The 20,843-nt window shown below is 42.2% G+C and overlaps 1 protein-coding gene across 4 annotated transcripts; it reads right to left on the minus strand.

Moving 5' to 3' along the window:
• Window positions 1-782: 782 nt before the first annotated feature.
• Window positions 783-20,251, minus strand: LOC117884179 (lamin-L(III)-like). 4 transcript variants are annotated; one of them, XR_004647506.1, is made up of 13 exons: window positions 19,630-20,251; window positions 15,688-15,844; window positions 14,227-14,352; window positions 12,918-13,088; window positions 11,257-11,382; window positions 10,869-11,089; window positions 9,975-10,203; window positions 7,659-7,766; window positions 6,283-6,399; window positions 6,068-6,181; window positions 5,861-5,928; window positions 4,370-4,891; window positions 783-2,467 (listed from the first exon to the last, which is right to left on the minus strand). XR_004647506.1 is itself a non-coding variant. In XM_034784363.1 (12 exons), the coding sequence occupies exons 1-11, from the start codon at window positions 19,995-19,997 to the stop codon at window positions 5,890-5,892; spliced, it is 1,776 nt and encodes a 591-aa protein (XP_034640254.1). In that variant the 5' UTR covers window positions 19,998-20,251; the 3' UTR covers window positions 783-2,467; window positions 5,861-5,889. The 4 variants fall into 4 exon arrangements, 3 of the variants coding, with proteins under 3 accessions (XP_034640254.1, XP_034640253.1, XP_034640256.1); XM_034784363.1 differs by lacking the exon at window positions 4,370-4,891; XM_034784362.1 differs by lacking the exons at window positions 4,370-4,891; window positions 5,861-5,928.
• Window positions 20,252-20,843: the final 592 nt, after the last annotated feature.

The following is a 20,843-nucleotide window of genomic DNA, read 5'->3' on the forward strand; positions in this document are numbered from 1 at the left end:
ACTGCAGACAGTCAGTGGAACTCTTTGCCAGAGGATGTTGTGAAGGTCAAGACTATCACAGGGTTTTATAAAACAAACACCACTAGGCAAGTTCATGAAGGATAGGTCCATCAAGGGCTATTAGCCAGGATGGGCACAGATGGTAGCCCTTGCTTCTGTTTACCAAAAGCTAGGAATAGGGGATGGATCACTTGATTACCTGTTCTTTTTATTCCCTCTATGGCACCTGGCATTAGTCACTGTCAGCAGACAGGATACTGGGCAAGATGGACCTCTGGTCTGATATAGTCTGGCTGTTTTTAATGTAATTTATATTTAAGCACTGCTGACTGGGCTTTATTAGCTTAATAGTAAAATTAGGGTGATTTAATTTTTATGGTGCTGTTCACATCTTTGCAGAAGACTGGCTGTTTGAACATAATTTGATTCAAACTTTTGCAGCTTCTTTAATTAAAAATTACCAGCATTTCATCCTCACATACCTATAGCATAGTATACCATTAACTCCTGTTACTATTTGGTATGTAAAAAACTACTTTTCTTTGTACAGTAGGTTCAGTGCAAGTTCAGCTTTATTCAGAAAGTGTGAATAGTGTGCAATACTTTCTAGAGCAGATTAGTCTATTGTTGAAAGACTTGCTTATTAAGGGAAAGGAGACTCAGTTCTTTAGGTGTATGTTTTTCTTGGCTACAAGTAGAATTCACAAACAATACAGATGTTAAAATAACTAAATCTCTCTAGCAAAGTGAGCATAAGTTTAACCATTAAAGCCCAAGAATGATAATGTACATAGAAAATATCTTTAATAGTAAAAATCAATTGAACAGCCCAAGATTATAAACACAGCAAGATCATAAACAGAGCTTATTTTAAATTCTTCTAAAGTGACAAGGTGCAACAGAATGAAGAATTTGGGTCTGCTAAAATAAGAAAGGCCAAATTCACTCACCCTTTAGGTGTCCAGTGTCTTAAAATGCTATATTTTTTTAATCAGTTTAAGTGAAGGGAACTCTAAAGCACTCTAAAAAGCACGGTCCTAACATGGGCCAGATCTTAAAATTCAGACATACGATACAGTAGAGACTTTTGGCAAGGCAACAAAGAATTCTGAAAGCTGCTCCAGTGCTCAGATGGGGCTGTATTATCAGTTAACTTTTTAGCATGGAAACAGACTTGTGTTGCTTAACTAGGGACTCTTGCTGGGTTATTTCCCCTCTTTTCAGTATAGCCACTAGGTAAACAAAAAACCCCATTACAATGGCTAACTGGAGTGGCTACTCATGACCAACCCCTCTATGTGCTAGACATTTTAGCTGTACCTTGTTACAATGCTATATATTAATCCACTTGAACTCAGTGCTGTAATAGAGAATATATCTAGCTATTTAACAAAATAGAAGTTGTCCTCACCTCAACTATGAATACAGGAGTACACATCCTTATTTCAGATGTTTAATAAACACAGGAACTTTCTTTAAAAGGTATCAAGACTTAACAATCATTGGAGTGTGTGATCATTAGCTATACCAAACTAATTAAATTAGTTCGGTCCCCATTAATGTTTTGCCAAGTAAGCAGTTAACTTGGGTACTGCTGTATTTAACCACAGTATTGCTATGTTGGCATCAGACTTTAGTTCACATTTATAGTGCAAAGCTACTCACCTCAAAGTTTCAAACACTTTACTGTACATAGTTTAATAAATAAACTCAATGTCTAACCGGTACTAGGCTATAGAAACAGTATAATGGTTGGTTTATTTAACTACAAGTTAAAAATACATGTTTTACAAATAGCTTGCTCATTTTAAAACTTTACACCAGTAGATTACTACATCATTTGGCTTAGACCAATCAAGGGAACTTTAGTATCAGCCTCAAACATAAAATGAGTCCTGGGGTGTTTGAAACAAGGATAACAATTTGCTCTGACTTTCAATTCAGTGGAGCTGCACAAGGTAGAAGTTGAGGCAGTATCTGGTCCACCTAAATTTCGGTCAGGCTTGAAACAGTTCTTCTAAGTCCACTTTTGAGAAAATATTTTGAATAAATCACGAGTTCAGAAAGCTGAAGCCATTAAATTTGTGATCATTTACCACCCCTAGCTAGGACGAGACATGCCCAGCGGGAAGTTACTGTAAACTTTAGGGCAAGTAGTTGTGGGTGAATAAATCACAATACTTCTATTTGTCATGGAAAGACTTGGAAAAGGAAATGTGCACTTGGATCTAGTTTCATTGAAGGCAGGGCCCAATATCAACAAATAGGAAGTTTCACATTCTGGAGGATGCTTTCTCCAAACAGGTCAGATAGGGGAAAAAAAATCCAAGATTCACATGTTCCAGAAATTGCTGAAAACTCATGCAGTCTGAAGGGTCACTTTGGTTTAAGGAGTAGTTTTAGGTAGTCACTACCCTGGTTTAAGTTACATGACAGAACAGCTAGGATCTTCATTTTGCTGGAGACACTATAAAGAGAAATTAAATAGGTTAAGCCCAATGAACTACTGAGTAGACACTTTAGCATCCCTATTGTAATCAAGATTAATAAGAGAAAGAATGGAGAGGAGTGCATGATTAGGGGTTAATTATTTACCTTCTAACCAATTCTCATGTGGTTTACTCTTTGTTCTAGAGAAAAATTTTGAAGGTTAAATTTCTGCATTTAAAGGAAAGCTTAAGCCATAACATAGGAGATGGCTTCTGAATTGCAAACTGCTCAAAGCAAGCAAGACAGTCTAATGAATTCAAAGCTCGTCTTACATACATGCAAAAATCATGCTTTAAGACAACTAAAATGGCATAGGGCAGAAGCAATAGGAAAAAGTTGTGCTGTAGTTTAACAAGGTATCTTACATGTTCTTTTCACCTACACAACGCATTATTACATATCTCTTCACTACTCTTCTGGCCTTTCCCTCTTGTAATACTATAGGACCATATGGCTCACAGTATGGAGTCTTCCTAGTTAAACCATGTTTTGTTAACAAACAGAAAAAAATAATCTATTTTGCAAGCTAGACATTCTTATTACACTCTGTCAATAATACCTTCAAAGTTTGTTTTAGGCTGCTAGCAAAGGTGGGTGTTGGTATTTTAACACAGGATTATTTAAAACAAATAAAAGTGTCCTACTTAGTATGTTCTGTATTTGAATTTCAACCTGGCTTAAGAGCTTAAGCAGAGCCATTTTGCCCACAGGGCTGGCTATATCAATAAGAGTGGTTTAGTGATGTATTAGGATGAGCCCCAAGAAACTTACTAGATTCAGAACTGATTGCAGCAGACAGAGGGGGTTAGTTTTCCTTCCTCAGCCTGAAGTGAGGCTAATGAAAGCAAAGCTGTCAGTCTCAGGGTTGAGTACTGGGTGCTCAATTAAAGAACATTGAGAGCTGGACTGAAAAATGGGAACATGTTTTCACAGAAAGTTTCTATTTTGTTAAAGTTTTTGAAGTTTTCCAACCCAGCATGAGTTAAGTGAATCGTGGGATTGTGAATGGGCACGAACTTGTGAGTTTACATAGCAAAAACAGCTGAAAGATGTTGAGTCCCTGTATATCCCTGGACTTCTATCCCATTTTGCGGATCCTGCTAAGACAATGTCACTTGGGATAGGGAGTCATTTTAGTTTAATTATTAAATTAGACTAATTAAGCAACCTGTCTCAATCTAGTTTGTCAGAATTCATAATGTTTAATGAAGTTTAAGTGTCATCTTCCAAAATAGCTTAGGAGTGTAGAATTGCACTCCTATTTGCATTAAAGCAAAATGTGTCTCTCCAGTTTCTATTCAGGAGCTCACCTACATGACACCACAAGCCACTCATGAAAGTTAACAGATGTCTTGGACTCAAGCTTATTAAACAAACTTTACCAAGTTAAGAGTTTTATTAGAGAACAATGATTTAATATTAATTTGTTCTTAAAACCACAGCTTCCAAACACTTAAGAGAACATTCTGCTCGAACTAGCCAAGGTCATTATCTACACCAGCAGTTCTCAACTGGAGGGTGAGGGACACAATGAGCCTTCCTACTCATTCATGGGTCCTGCAATGCCACTCTCACTGAAGTTTGTCCCAGCCACCTCTCCATGATAGAGGGCCAAATTTCAGTGAGTTATGTTGTGACCTGGTGCATGGGGGTCACAAGGCCCACTAGCACTCTGATACCCACAAAGATCTCAGGGTATTAATACACTTAAATAGGTTGCCTAGCCTATGCAGTTAGACAGCAGGATCAAAAGGTCTGATTTATTTAAAGTAGATTCTACATGTGTGTGTTTGGGGAGTTCCAACTTAGAGATTAGGGGTACAAGGATTCTAAACTTTAAGAATTGTGATCTACAGTAACATTTCAGAAAGTTCTGTACCTTAGTTCTGCACTGTAAGGTTGTCACCAACTAACATCAGGAAGAAGTTATCCTTCCAAGAGCCTACTACTGTAGTTCGCTAGGTGCCTGGTATTTTCCCTTCTAAAGCACCTGGATATATATTGAACAAGAGGGACAATTGGTTCATTCTATGTGGCATCTCCTGTATCCCTTGTAGGTGTGACTTGGAGCAAGAACTGGTTAAGTACAGCCAATCATTTTCTAGGATGCGAGAGACTGTAGACACCCTTAAGACCCATGGCTGCAGAAGTCCATAATAGATCCCTGTAGTAGAAGGTGCAACTCCAAAGGCCAATTTTATTCTAATGTTTGACTTTTTTGGGAAGGTAAGAGCTCTGAAGTTGGGAGGGATACCTAGGTAATCCCTCTCACAGTTAGTATAAAGCAGCACTTAGAGTATAGTCTACTGGCTTGCATGACTGTTCCAGCCAAACTGGGATGTCCTATTGGAGTCAGCACTTCCACAGTCAGAACACTGAAAGTTGTTTGAAGTCTTCACAACTGTGAATAAATGATGCAATAAGTCTTGGTACCAAACTTTAATTTAGAATTCAGTTTTAAGTGACCAACACAAATCAAGTACACCAATTAATCTTCATCACTAAGAGTTTTGTAATCCACAACTCAAGCCCCATTTGGAGGGTGTGTGGTAGGTCTTTCACAGGACACGATGATCCAGAAAGTAGCCAAGAAGACACTAGGTAAGTTAAGAAGCCAGAACATGTTCTGGCTTCAAGTGGGCTTACTCTCACAGTATGGCCTGCATCTGTTCTCTGATCCCCCCTGGAAAGTAAACTCAAGGGAAGAGACTAATGGGAGGTGGGGATTAAGCTGCAAGTAAGTAGATAATTATATGCAGTGGATACATTTCAAAAGCACCTATTAATAATGGCCTTAGGAGCTTAAGGCACTTATGAAAGTGTATCCAAGGGCTTTTAGTACATTCCAGTGGAAATATTTTCCTTCTATAGTCCAGATTTGAAATTGCTATTATGAAACACTGAAATCGGATATTCCAAATGAAGGAAGTCACTCCCCATTCCCTCTTGTTGCTTCCACAATTGTGGAAACCAAGCAGAAAAGATTTAACTACGTTACAGTACACAAGATTTCTAGTTGCAATAAGTTAGATGCACAATATTGGTATGAGTATTTTGTCATCATTCCTGTCTTATACTAAAGTTAGCTAGTGAATTTGTTCCTGGGCATGAACAAACAGTAAAAAGATTCTGCTAGTTGTAGTTAACATTCTGACGAGTAAAAGATTAATTAAAATGTGAACCTCTAACTACATTAATGTTGTGCTCCCAGATCGGATATGTGAAGCACTGATTTCAGCTCACATGCAAAGCCATGCAGAGACTACACAGAAGCAAGAGATTTCAGCACTACTGATTAAGCAAATATTTCTGCAAGAAAACAAGCACAATGTGCACTCTGAAACAAGCATGATGCTCACTCTGGTCTCACCTATTTTGTGATGCTCACAGGAAACACAATCATGACACCAAACAACATTTCTTTTTTCTTCTTTTGGTCTGACATCAAGGAGAAAAATGGCAAGAGTTGTAGGCCATGGGCAAGACTTTGGGGCATGTTTTTAGTACTGTTTACTACTAAAGAAAGCCACTGATTATTTCTGTTGCTACTATGTTCTGAATGCAGAAAGATTCTTACCCGACGATGAAACTCCATTTCGCTCCCTGTTATTTCTTCTTCATCAAACTCATCTTCCAGTTCACCACCTTCTTCTCCTCTGGATACATGTATGACCTTCCGTTCTGCAGTCTCCTGCAATAAGTTGTGTCCCCCCCACCCAAATTAAATAAGCTTGTTTGTTCTTAAGCAAATTGAAGACTAGAAAAGGTGCAACTGGTTATTGCTTCACTTACCTCTCCATCAGCATTGATGAGTGTAACACCAATGTTATCCCCAGTTCCCCAAGACTGCTGGGATTTCCAGACCAGATCACTAGGACTCTGGTTTACACCAGCATCAGCACCCCAGATCTAGAGAGAGATTTAACTGATAAGCTTTAAAATTAAAAAAAAAAAAAACACTTCATTTTAAACAGTCGGTAGACTGGTATTGGAACATTAAAGACCAAATTCAGTTTGGAGTAAGTGTCTATAGCTCCCATGTAAAACACTAGACACCTGGTCTAGCAGAAACGTGGCTGTGAAGTGCTCAGAAACAGGTCTAAGTGGTAAATTAGGGCAGATTCCATGAATTGCCTTTGGAGTTGGTGGAACACTTAGTCTACCCACTAGGCAGTGGCATGGAAGAAGTGCAGCAGGCAGAGCTGCTAATGGGAGGCTCTACCCACTATACCCTCTGAATGTAGAGTTCTTGTTCCTGGCCAACCATTTTGTCCCATTAAGCCAACAGACTTTTGAGATCATTTATTTAGTGCTGGCAAGTCTGTTTAGTGTTCAGTAGTGCCTTATCTATGCTAGTCTAATGGCACAGGTTTTCTACTGGGCAGAAAGATCTGTTCTGAGCAGGGTCTGAAAGACGTAATCAGGCTTAAGTACTGCACTTGCTTAGAGTAGGTCTAAAATATTGTGCTTAACATGCTGCCACCAGCATGGGCTCAACATTGCTACCACTAGAGCAGCTGAACCACCAGCACTAAAACAACCCCCTCAACAAACCACTTAGTACAGAGCAATGCACAGGTTCAAGTTCACTACCAGGCAAGTGGCCTGCACTACTTCAATTGCCCTTGAACGAAGTGCTAGGGAGATACTTGGATTGAACAGCCCCCTTTCCAGGCCATGGAGCAGCTCTACAACTGCCACTCCAGTCTATTAGCCTCCACAGCCCTTGCTGTGCTAATCAGTTGTGTGAGACGGTGACAGGAAGAATTACACAGCTTAGAAAGTGAACTGCACAGCATTTATGTTCTCCCCAGCTCATTCCCTACTGGCCCATTCTTAGCTTGTAAATGAAGAAAACTAAACCTCTTTGGCTCAGAATATGCCCCACTTCAACAATTGCAAGTGAAATCACTCCAAGGTTTTGATCAGGCCTCAACTATTAAGATGGTGCTAAGTCACTCCATTCCTAAAGTTGCACTGAAGTTTGTCAGGCCATCTCAATCTTGTCAAATTGTCAGGAGAAAAAAAAGCTTCCCCAGCATAGGCATTAAGTATACTTGCCTTCTTTACATGATGGTAAAGATAAAAAACCCAAATCTGACTTTTAAAGTCAATTAGAATTACTTGCTTGGCAAATCAGATTGGCAGGGCAGTGTTAAGTTACTTACCGTAACTACTTGGCCTGCTTGAAGAACAAACCGAGCAGGGAATTTGTATATTATTTCAGACAAGCTTCCAAGTCGTCGTCTTAGTACCCATCCATTTAGTGATTGATCCTGCAGTTAGGAAGGCAAGATACCATTACAAGAGGATATGAAATTGTAACTAGATGGACATCCTAAAGAAATCACACCTATGTGCTGGCATCATTTGTTGGCCTAGGCCATTTTACATTTCCTACATTCTGATTTGCAAGGTACTGTTCCTGTCAAGACAGGGGCCATTCTTAAAGTATAAATTTAGTTTAACACTGTTCCATGTTATCACTGAAGATTCTGGCAGCAGTGGTTGATCCCATAAGAGTTCCCGAAACAGTGATCAGACGAAGTAACTATACAGGTTTGTCTCAGCCTCACCATTCACTAGAAATGTTCAGGATAGCAGGCATCAATAGCACTTTCTTTTGGTTTAAGAGTGTTTGGAGATTCATAACCACTATCCTGGAGTAATGCAAGTCAGACTGGATCATCTTCTCCAATGAAGAATGGCCATAAACTATTCAGGTTGAAGGATACCTCCTTGATCAGGCTTCTTCATACTATTTCAGTCTACATGTATTCTCAACTAGGGTTAAGCTGACTGATGTGATGTTTCATAACATCAATTTTTAATTCTCAATTTTCCATACTAAGACTTCCCTTCTTAGTTTCAAGTTATTCATTAGTTCAGAAGACCGCTCTAACAATCCTAGTCAATAAGGCAGAAAGGGGATTCTAGACACCTAGGTAAGAACTGAGACTAAGATGTATGGTCTGAGAATCTAACCTCTATCCAATTCTGCAGCTGTCGTTTTACAGCAGAATGAGAACTACCATTGTTCATATAGGCTTGTTTGGCTGCAGTGTTACAAGTTCAGACACCTTTGAATTGCAGAGCTTTTCTATAGTCCAGTTGCCATTTTAAGAACTAAAACCAGGTCATACCCTCTGCTTTAGAGCAAAAGCTACCCTTGTAATGCAGCATTTCCCTCTGGTCCCTGTTAGTGTCTAGGGTTCTGCAATGTTGAAAGAATAGGACCAAACAACTTATTTGCAGAACCATCCCTTCAAACCTGTGACCATTTCCCTGTTTAAGACATTTTTGTACACAATATCCTGTCCATCCCATCCCAAAGGAAGTAGAAAGCCTGCCCTGGGAAGGGAGTCTAATGGCATTATTGTACCTTCTTCAGGAGCCAAGTTCTCATGGGATAAGAGTGTTGTGCCAAGACCCATAACCTCTGTGCAAACAGATCTCATGGGCGTTTGTTAGGAATTGTATGCCTCTGAATTTTCTTCAGTCAGAGCAACAGTACAAGTACTATCCATTCCATTTGTGAATGCTCTAAAGAGTTTGCAGCAGTCAGAAGTTGAAAGTTTCCTGGCCTGTCTGACCAGTGCCTTCTCCTGGGTATTCTGCTCTGAACCCCCTCCACAAAACTCCGTTAACTCCCAGCACTAGTGAAGCAGGGATTGTGGGCAGCTTGGGCTACTAAAGTCTACCCAGAGGCAGCTTTTCTTCTGCCCTAGTTCAGCAAGTCATGTTTAGAACATACAAGAGTGACTTAGAGCTGTGGATGTTGTCCAGCCTTTGACAAGTAGCCAGCCTAAAGCTAACCACTCACTGCCCAGGGTTGAGAGAACCTACTTTGGACTACTACCTAGTTTGGTAGGGTACCCTGCATGTTCTTAACATGCCAGTTGAATACAAGGATACCACTCTTGACTGTGGCTTTGCCAGACTTCCCAGCAGAGAAACAGTTAATTGAGTAAGTTGACCCCCCCATCACCAAGCAGTTAGATAGTTGCAGACTGCTGGATAGACTGGGTAAAAGCTATCTGATTAATTGGCTGCAGAGTACGAGCCCTGACGCAGCTAAAACGGACCTAAACAGCTATTGGTATCTGACACCCTAAGCACCTTATATGCTTTTATGCTTGATTATACTGGACTGATTGTGGATGCAGAAAGACAGATACCTATAGCTTTCAATAAAATGGTATTGGTTTCCCACAAACGGTCTTGTGGCTTCTCTAACCAGCAACAGCTACTATTGACCATTTCTTGAACAATATGGAGATGGGTATATTAATTTAAACTGGTTCTTGAGTATCAAGAGAAGAGGAAAATCATTAGAAAAGCAAGATGCTGAATAAACTGGGCCTTATGATACTGGGCTAGATAGCACCACTTAGTTTAATGTGTTGATTGGTTTTGTGTATGGGGAAAAAAAGGTGGTTGAAGTTTGATAGGCTATCAGCCATTAGAGAGCAGGGAAGGAGTACCTCGTCCGAGTTGTTTTTAAGCTTGACAAAATTCCCTTCTGTGTCAATTTCTTCTATAGACACATTTCCTGAACATGATGCATGCTGAACAATTTTAAAGCTGACACTGTGCTCTCCCTTTTTGGATTCTTTCAGTTTTCTCTTTTTTCCATGCAGGAAGCGATGCCCATGGCTGGTTGTTGCCTGGGTTGCAACACTTTGGGAAGATGGACTAGATGACAGTTTTAGCCTAAAAAGAGCCAAGTGACCATGTTAGGTATGCAAGTTGTGCCAACACCATTGTGCCCAGACCTAGTGTAGCTTCCCCTCTGCCCATACCAGCTTAGTTGTAGTCTTGGAGTGTGGTATTTTATTTTATGGCAAGGAGTCTCCCAGTGAACAATGTGCAAAAGCTTATGGCCTGCTTTCCAATTTTTGCAAGAAGAGTTCAGAGCAAGTTATGGAATTTCCACCTCCTCTCCCCCTGTCCCTCAGCTGTTGCATTATTTTCTCTTATGGACACTGCAGGAATTAAGATCTCCATGAACAAACCCTCTATGGTAAGTGGTTAGACTTGAAAAAACCATTGAGGATTAACATTACTATAAGGTCTATAGGAAAATTTGGCAGCCAAGGGATTCATTTTGTCACTTCCTAATGTTACTAATTGCTGTTTCAGGGTACATGATGTTTCAATCAATGCATTTATCGTTTAGAAGAGATTGCATATACTTATGTATAAAGCCCATCTTCAGTATTTTACATACCGAAGCCAGTAGTCAGAGTTCTCCCAATAGCCAACTGGGAACAAGATTAACTTCAGATTTCTCCCCTCCCACTCAGTACACAGACTTATAGAATGAAGGTATGTTGGAAGAAGAAAGTCTTCTTGTATTGCTCAATATTGTATCCTACCTCTGTTCTTCTCCTTCCAGCATCTTTCTGTAGGCATTTATTTCCAGATCTAGAGCCAGTTTCACATCTAGTAGATGTTCATATTCTTCCAACTGTGCTTGCATCTGCCGCCGCGTTTGTGCCATTTCTTTATCTTTTTCAGCCATACGTCTTCGATGCATCTCACGGTCATAATCCAGGGTCTCCTGTAACTCTCTTATTCTGTTCTCCAATGCACAGTTCTTAGATTTAATTAAATAGGTTTAGTTATCAGTGATTATTTTGAATAAGATACTAAAAATAGAGCTCAGTCAAGAGCAATTTTGGGGAGGGGGAAAAGCAGATAATGTCTAGAAAATACAAATGTCACTAAGGAAAAAAATCCAATGATCTCACTGAAGAATGGTACCTGGCTTTGATAATGATTAAGCTGGGATGTCAAAGTGTCAACTCTCATCTTTGTTTCCATCAGCTCCTCCCGAGCAGCATTGGCAAAGTCGCTATTTTTTGCGGCAGAAAGTTGGGCATTCTCCATCTATGAAGAAATAGTTGTCAACTGATTAGGACTCTGGTGACCCTTTGTTCTAGTAAAAAGGGTTACCAAGTGATTTAGACATACAGATTTAGTTGCATATGTATGAAGATGTAGAGTATCTTAATAGTTTGTTTACAGTGGAAGTTGATTTACCAAGACATAATTCAACATCACAACCCTAATCCAGCTCTCCACCACTGCCTAAACTATGGAATATTTCCTGTTACATAGATTTGTTGAAAATGCACAGAAATGACACCACTAGAGAAGAAACTCAAGTTCACTAGCGGTACCATGGCTAATGGGGTAGGAAGCTGCCTTGAGAGTACAGGATACTAGATAGTTTCTTTGAGTGTCAGTAATCAAATGCTCTTTCACACCAATGTTGGTACCAGAGCTCTGAACAAACAAGCATAGCCATGTTTAACTGTGTATTCAGGAATCGAACTAGTCAGAGCAAGCAGAGATTGAGGTGATGTTCCTTTAAGAAAGGGGGAAAATGCTGGAGGAAACTAATGCAGTAACAGCAGCAGGACCCCTACTGAGAAAAGAATAATCAGGGCAAAGGAGTTAATACTGCAGGGTAAAGGGAATGTTAGTGAGTTGAAGACTAACTAGACAAACGGGAAGGAAGTGAGAACAGATATCAAGGAATCCACTCACAAAGTATGATCACATGTCTCTGCAGATAGTACAGAGGGCTTGTAATACTATAAGTGTCTCCATTAATAAAATTCTTGGACCATATTCCAATCTCACTTCAGTTTTTTCACCTGTGACTATCTCTGGTATTTCAGTGACATTACCTATTGTAACTGGACTCAGTTCTGGGCTGGGGGTGACATCATTAGTATCAAGGTACTTTTGTAATCCTGTCTTGGTAAGATGGTTGCGATTACGTCAGCTACCAAAACTGGTAGATTAAGTTAATTCACCTTCATTACACGTGTGCACACATTTCTGTTATAGGAAGAATTAATCCTGCTGTAACTGGTACACAGTTTCAAACTTTAGTACCATATTTCCTAGGAATTAAGATAACGATATTGGCAATAGACTAAATTCTGCTCAATTATTATACCACATAAATTTTTGGTGTGATTGACCTGGCCCTATGCATATAACATCTATGCAGAGTTTAGATATTTGTAATGAGCATGTCAGAACCAAGATTGAAATTTGCTGATGGGAATGTTTAAAGTTTTATAATTCATACCAACTACTCCTGTTATGGAGGATAGTATATATTTATGCATCTTGACCAATTTTATTGGACAGTGAAGTGACAGCAGATAGCAAGTTCTATTGGCAGATCTTGGAGAGACTGTTCAGAGATTGAGGGATTCAGGATAGTGGCTCCTACTGCAGAACAGTCTTCAATTAATGGGTCTCTACTACTTGAAGCAGATGGACCATACTCTGTGTCAAATACATTAGTCAGCTAGTTCAAGGAAGGGTCAAATGCTTCCTTGCCATATGAAGATGTAGAAAGCATGACAGCTTGTTCATTTGATTTGCAACTTTTGAAGACTCACTTTGGCACTGAATGTGCGCTCCAAGTCATCTTTGTATTCTTGAATTTGTTCTTCATGCTCCTTTCTGAGTCCTTGAAGAGCATCTGAAAGTTTGCTCTCAAATTCCCTCTGACGGCCAGATTCTATTTCCGCTATCCTGCTCTCATGGAATCTTTTTGTTTCCTTGAGCTCCTAGAGGAGGAGGAGGAGGAGGAGAAAAAGTATATGGCTTAAAGGTCAAATGAAATACCACCATTTAGCTTGAGTAACTGATCTTATGCAACTGCTTTAATAAACCAGTGTAGCAAGTCAATCACAATACTAAAGCAGATGTTTACTGTCAACTATTTGGCCATTTGTTTTTGAATCAGGGGATTTAGAGATGGAAAGGTCCATTAGGTCATCAAGTTCATCTGACCCTGCTGGGTTATTTTCCCCTAAGTAAAAAAAATGGAAAGTAATAGATTTAAAGATCTCCAATGGGGTTCTCACTAGCTGAAAGTGTATTCCCCTGCCCGTTGGATTATGCTGTCAACACATTTTTCTAGTTACCAGTCTAGCTAGAAAAGACAATACCTTTTTTTTTTTAAATGAAATCAGAAGTGTCTTTTCCCCTATCCTTGTCTTTATTTGAAATTCAGTGGGATTTTGGCTCTTAAGTCACTTAGACTTTTTTAAAATTTCATCCTAAAAGTTCCATTCTAAAGCTAAATGGAGACTAAATTTAATTAATCTTATGCTATATAGAACCTGATTATGCAGTGGTCACCATGAAAAATACAAAAGGAAATCGCTTAGAAACAAGAACCTATGAAGTTAGTGGGTTGGTTTGTTTTTTAAAATTAGACATCCAAGTAGTATTAGGACTGTAGTTATCTTAGCAGGTGTAATTTGAGAGAAAGCTAAAACATAACAGTCAAAATTGCAAAGGTTTCCAGGTGTTTGCAGAAAGTCTAAAGTAAACCAAATCTCATACTCCAGCAGGTAACACCTCCGCCTCCCCCCATATTAGAAAAACAACTTGAACTTTACAGGTGATTTATAGTAGCATAATAGAATATTAACTACTGGATTTCAATGAAGCTGTGAGGTGGAAGGAGAGAAACATGCTCAAATATATTAGGAGATACTGATGTTACCTAAATTTGTGCACATCCCTGGAGTTTACCCACCTAGGTGGCTTTTGCTGGCTGGCAGAGGGTCATAAGGTTGATTCAGCTAGTTACCTTTTTAGGAATCAAGTGCATTTTAACATTGATTTTGTAAGGGTATCCAGGGGCAATGGCAATTGGCATCTAGGAAATCCTTGCTAAAATTAACTTAGACATACATCTTCATGAAGGCGTTTCTGGAATGTCATTTGTTCCTGCACAGTTTTCATTTGGTTTTCCAGGTCCACTCTCTTCAACATTTCTCCATGGAGATGCTTTTTGGTATCTTCCAATGCCAACTTAAGCTAGGAAAGAAAAGATTTTTGTAGTAGATCAGAATGCAAGGAAAGTGACGTTTTTACACTAACAGCCAAAGATTAGATTTCAGAGTTACTCCTATAGTCAACTTTAAGGGAAGGAACCTTTCTGATTTAGTTCACTATCAATAAGGTCCAGAATATGTTTGGTGTTCTTCACATGGAAGACACTTGCAGTCCTGCCCCCAAAAAGCTTAACGGAACAGGGCTGCTTTCTGCTCCCAAAGTGATCAGCTCTCCAGAATGAACTAGGCTACTTAACAAACCAAGTATACAGAAGCCTTATTAATCACTGACCAGCTAAGCTGTAGAACTACTGTTTTCTAACCCTACTCAGCTAAGGAACCCAGTTATGCTAGGATTATCAGTTGTACCAGACCATTGTCATTTCCCTCCATAATACTAAATGAGCCAAGCCTCAATTTGAGATAATTATGAAAATCCAAAGGCCTGAAACCAATAGATGGTGTGCATTTATTGTAAATAAGTCTTCCTTCTAAAACTCAATTATATCCTGCAAGTGCAATTCTTACCCTAAGCCAACATGTCTACATTTTATGGCAGCATTTTAAGCCATCCTAGTGAAACAGACACACTTACCTCATATCTAACAGACCCTAAACTGCAGTATTCTATTAATCTCCAACCCCTAAAGAACTCAAAACTGAATAGTATCCTAAACCCAAAATGCAATACATTTCAGGCAATTTTTACTGTAAGAGGAAGAGCTTTTCACAAAAAAAAAACGACATTCATTAAATCAAATGGGTAGAGGGTTTCCTCTTAAAGTTAGGGTAAAGCACTTAAAGATACAGTAAGAAGGTCCTTCAATCCAGGTGAATAGGAAGACATTAATTTTCCCCTCCCTAGTATCTGCCATTTCAGGGAAGGTTACACAGGCTGTAACTAGCATGTTAAGAGCAAAGTTTAGTCTCAGCTACATGGACAGGACCAAAGAGTGTCATTCAATTATATGAAGTCAAACTAGATGATCACAATGGCCCTTCTGGCTTTATAATTTATTAATTCATGTGATGAAGCAGGATTACAAGCCTCACAACATGGTTCCCCGACCCAATATTTTGACATAGATGGGTGACCAGGACATGTGCTTTTATCAAAATTCTGCAAGTCCTTCTCTCCCAATCCTTACCTATTAAGTACAAGGAACTTCATGAGTTTAAAACTTTAATCTTATTTTCCCCAAGAAGTTTATAAACAGCAACAGAGACAAAATAGAGAGTCCAGTGTGGGAAGTCATAATTGAACTTCTGGTATCACCAACCATGAAATAATGTAGATTCTATGCAACATCTATCTTACAGTGACTATTTGATCCTTTAACTCTTGAAGGTCGCCCTCCAAACTTCTTTTTCCACTCAAAGCTGTTGCTAAGTCAGCCTCCTTGGAGTTCAGCTGAGCATCAAGATCTCTTATACGAGCCTGTGCCAGGTTTAAGTCAGCTTCTTTTTTAGAATTCCTGCAAGTGAAAGTTTTACATTCATAAGAATTTACTGCTGGAGGGGAGGGAACAATATATTTAATTTTGCTTACATTTTTATAGTTTCTACCACAGCCAGCCATTTCTTGTCTATTTATAAATGGTTAGGAGTAGCACTGGAGTATAATTCACTATCCATCATCACCCAAAAGATAAAACTATACAAAAAACCTGCAAGCAAACATTAACACCTAATATTATTTCATTGTACCCTCGAATCACCAGTTCATTCTGTACATGCTCTTACAGTGCCCACTGCAGCAGCACTGACCCCCACCCATCTAAAGTAGTCTCAGATTTCACTATCTCCCCTTGAGTATGTTCTGAACAGACAGCAGCTAGAAGCTCTTGTAGCAGTGATCGTGACAAGGGTGAGAAAGAGCAATTCTCCTTTCAAGTAGCTAGAAGACAGAGCTTTAAAATTTGACATCTGCTAGCCAGAGAGGAGGGAAAAAAGGAGTCCTACAAAAGGGCAGCAGTGGTAGAAATGCCAACAATCTTCTTCTCATCAGCTGGGAGTAAGAGTGGGCATTGCCCCTTTGACCTTCAAATGGGACCCTCAAAACCTTTCCTTTCACATCTTCCTCTGGGCTAGGTGATTTACTTCTCTGACTAGCACATGTCTAGCAAGTTTTTCAAGCCCAGATTTAACATGTAATGCCAGGACAGAAGGGGAATTTCAGTCAGCTGAGCAGCTAGTTCAGTTACACCCGTGTCGCATCAGGCATGTGCTTAGCATCTTTCTTGGCTCAGGCGGACACTAACATTAGGGATGTTTAACTGTTTCCTCAAACTTTAGCCAAATCCCTGGTAAAGCAGCTCCAGGCTGGCAGAAAACATTTCTGGGGCCATCCACTAATCCAAGTGCCAGCAGCCTGTAATGGCGCCACCCATGAGAGAGGGAGGAGTTTTGGCCCCAAGAGGCCACCATCCTGGCTATGATCAGAGTTGGGCACAACCCTGAGCATGCTCACTAGGAAAGCAGCTCAGTCACTGGCCTCCTGGAGCATAGGGCTTCATAGCATGGGGTTACGTGGAGGGGGAGGAGAGATGAGCCAGGAGAATGGTATCGGACGGCCAGTAGACCTCTGCCTCAGGACTAGATGGGCTGCCAGGCTCACCCACCTCCACTTTATTCTCAGAGGGAGCTCAGACCTTGGCATCCAGGACAGGATTCTGGTAAAGTGATTTTTATGTGGAAAAAACAGGACACAGTAGGAAGTTTGGTGGGCCAAGAAGGTATACACTGGAAAGTATGGCATGCCCACCTTTCCCCAAGAAATAGGTCAGTGGGCAAATTACAGCCTGTGGGCCACATCTGGCCCACGGGACTGTCCTGCCTGGCCCTTGAGCTCCCAACCAGGGAGGCTAGTTCCTGGCCCCTCTCTTGCTGTTCCCCATCCCTAGCAGCTACGCCGCCTCGTGGGCAGCAGGGTTGCGTGCTCCTGCCAAGCAGCGTGTCTGGCTCCGGCCGGGCGGCAAGGCTGCCAGCCATGCTGCTCTGAATGGCATGGTAAAGGGGCCAAGGGGTTGGATAAGGGGCAGGAGGTCCCAGGGGGCGGTCAGGGGATGGGGGTAGGGTTGGATAAGTGTGGGAGTCCTGAGGGGGCAAGGGAGAGTTGGATACGTATGGGAGTGCCAGGGGGCCTGTCAGGGGCCTGGGGTGTGGATAGGAGTCAGGGGACAGGGAACAGGGGGAGGCTGGATAGGCATGGGGTCCTGTCAAGGGGCTGGATAGGGGTCAGGGGACTGGGAGCAGGGGGGTTGGAATAGGGGGTGGGGTCCCAGGGACGGTTAGGTCCTGGAGGTGGCAATCAGGGGACAAGGAGCAGGGGGATTGGATGGGTCAGGGATTCTGAGGGGGGCAGTCAGGGGGCAGGAAGCGGGAGGGGTCAGGGGCCAGACTGTTTGGGGAGGCACAGCCTTCCGTACCCAGCCCTCCATACAGTTTTGTAACCCCAGTGTGGCCCTCGGGCCAAAAAAAGTTTGCCCACCCCTGCAATAGAAAGTGCTAGGGAAGAGCATGGGACTCATTCAAAGGCACTATAATGTTTCTGGCCTCAAAGAGTTAGGACAGACATGGATTTGTTAGAACTGATACTGGAAAGTGACATTCCTGATTATCAGACAGTCCTTTGCTGAGATTTTAAGGACTAATCCCTATTTTCTCATGGTGAAATCATGAATCTGGGAAGTGGATGAATTGTGAGTTTAAGCCAGGGTTTCCAACTGGTCACTGAGTTTGTCCTCTCTCCCCTATCCCACAGTACAATTTAATCTATATTAAATTTAGTCTATATGCTCCAAAGAAGTGGGCTGTAGTCTACGAAAGCTTATGCTCTAATAAATTTGTTAGTCTCTAAGGTGCCACAAGTACTCTTGTTCTTTTTACAATTTAATTGTGTACTATTGCTGTTAATACAAAAAGTTAAGACAATTATTGGTTCCTCTGCCAACAGCTACTATAAAATTCAAATATGTCTTTACTCTGTGTGGTTATGAGTAAGAGGACAGACATTGTCGGTCATCTGTTCCCATTCATGTGGAATTCTTATTCTGCAGGTTTGCATTTTATTAGACACATTTTCCCTTGGTGGACATGTGCTGCCATATTCCTGCCATCTAAAAGTCTACATTAAGTTGAACAACTAATGGTTATTGCTTGCAGGAAGGCTGTTAGATACTGTTCACCCCATACGAGTTCTAAGCTATTTAAAGGGTATATCAAGTTCATGACATCCAGGAAGATAAGGTTGTTCCAAGTCATCTGAGACACTTGCAGTTAGACTGCACAGAAACAAGCACCTCTAAATATTAGGACTTCGATCTAGTACATCTTTTGCTGAACATACTGCGTATGTAAGCCCTTTTCCATTTTCAGGAGGCTGTAAAGTCAGTCATTTCTAAAACCTAGCTGTTTCAGAAAGTAAAAAGCACCAATTCTCAGGATTACAGATCAGCCAAGTCTAAGGTTCTATAAACAAAGACTGAAGTTATCAAAACACAAAGTAGTTGAAAAATTTCAGAACTGGCACCAGTCCTTTCCTTGCTCTCCAATCACAAAATGAGAGATTAGGTTTTTATGAAGCTTGAACTTCTGAACCAAAACCAAGCATGCAAGACATAAGTCCAAGAGTTGTAAGCCGCTGAAAGTTGGTCAGTAGAGAAAGCATTTGCTCCAGTCTCGGAGCACCCACAGGCTTTATTCCTGTACAGGTTTAGAATGGGAATACTTTAGAGACCTACTCAACAGGTCAACCCTAGCAATAGATATCGGCATGTAAGGGCCACATTAGGGTAGGATTCTTAACGTAACAGGCACCTCTCGACAGGGGTCAGTTAAATGGGGCATCAATAGCCACACCGCACACGCTTAATCCATTAAGGCCAGGCTCCCCCATAACGTAGCTGAGGCCTGTCATTTGTTTACAGGTGAGCGATCCCTCTATACTGTTATTAGCTGCAGCAGATTCGGTTGTCCCTGGTGCTAAGCACCTGTTCCCAGGAAATCCCAGTACCACGCACCAATCTGCGAGCTGCCTGCAGGAGCCGTGACCAGCAGGGAAGTTCGAGAGGCATTTAGCTATAGGAAGAGAGGAGGAGGGAGGAGGGCCAGGGACACAGAAGAGGGAGGGAGGGCGGGGTGCGTTAATAGTAGCCACTGGAGCCAGAGGCTACTCCCCCTGCCATGTGACGGGGGCCAGGCCGTGCAGAGCAGCCTCTCGCAGCCCGGCTAGCGCAGAGGGAAGGGAGGAGACACCGACCTGGCGTGCAGCTGCCGGTGCTCCTCGCTGAGCTTGCCCAGCTCCACCTGCAGCGTGGCCCGCTCGATGGCGATGCAGTCCAGCGCCTTGCGGGCATCCGCCAGCTCGGTCTCGTAGCGGAGCCGCAGGTTGCCCAGCTCCCGGCTGCTCCCTTCCTCCTGCTCCGCCAGCCGCAGCTGCAGTGTGGATTTATCGGCCTCCAGGGCCCGCACCCGGTCGATGTAGGCGGCCAGGCGGTCATTGAGCTGCTGCAGCTCCTCCTTCTCCTGCAGCCGGCTGAGCCGGGTCGGGCTGAGCGGGGAGAATGCGGCCGAGCGACCGAGAGCTCGCCCGCTGCCTCCCGGGGTGGAGGACACCGCCGTGGCCATGGCCGCCTCTCTACGGGCACGATCCTCGGGGCTAGCGCGGCCGCCGCCCGGGGCGCCTCGGGCTGGGCAAGCACCTTCAGGCCCCTGCTACATCCATGGCAGGAAGGAAACGCCCCTTTACAGGTCACCCCCAGCCCCTGCACAACCAAGCCGGCGCCTCAAGGAGACATGGAATCCCGGCGCCCGCCCCCTGCGCGCCGCGGCCTTTCCCTGCCCACGCTCGCACTGAGGCACAGTCCGACTCCCCCTGCTCCAGCCCGGGTATAAATAGCCACCACCAGCTGCAGTTCCAGGGTCCTTCCGGCACCGGCTGCGGCACCGGCGGCAATTTAAAGGGATAGAGCCGCTGGATGGAGGTGGAAGCTGTACCAGCCCGGGAATGAGAGCCTGTTGGGATCCCAGCCCCGGGTGGGGTCTCCCCCCTTTAGAAAATGGGGAGGGAGGATTTTTGTTGTTCGCTTTTCAGTAGGGCAGTGAGCGAACGCCACACTCCGCTTCCTTTTCCAGTCTCCCCGTTCAGATTAGCACGGCTGGAGAAGATACAGTGCTGGTCAAGAGGTGCGAGAAAAGACATGCAACTGATGGGCGTGGGGAGTGCCCATTAATACAGTTGCTAATTCTGAGTTTATATTCAGCACCCTAAAGGGACAGATTGAAAATGTCATATTTATAAAAGTATCAGAGGGGTAGCTGTGTTAGTCTGAATCTGTAAAAAGCAACAGAAGGTCCTGTGGCACCTTTGACATAGGCTTGGTCTACACTACCCCCCTAATTCGAACTAAGGTACGCAACTTCAGCTACGTGAATAACGTAGCTGAAGTTCGAAGTACCTTAGTTCGAATTAGT

This window comes from Trachemys scripta, chromosome 10 (genome assembly GCF_013100865.1).
Source record: "Trachemys scripta elegans isolate TJP31775 chromosome 10, CAS_Tse_1.0, whole genome shotgun sequence".
Lineage (NCBI taxonomy): Eukaryota > Metazoa > Chordata > Testudines > Emydidae > Trachemys > Trachemys scripta.

Excerpts from the sequence above, each read along its gene's own strand:
- LOC117884179 (XM_034784362.1), bottom strand. The coding sequence starts at position 19,997 with ATGGCCACGGCGGTGTCCTCCACCCCGGGAGGCAGCGGGCGAGCTCTC. Across the intron at positions 14,353-15,687 it reads TAAAGGATCAAATAGTCACT|CTTAAGTTGGCATTGGAAGA; the intron begins GTAAGATAGATG and ends TTTCTTTCCTAG. Across the intron at positions 13,089-14,226 it reads AGAAACGCCTTCATGAAGAT|GAGCTCAAGGAAACAAAAAG; the intron begins GTATGTCTAAGT and ends CTCCTCCTCTAG.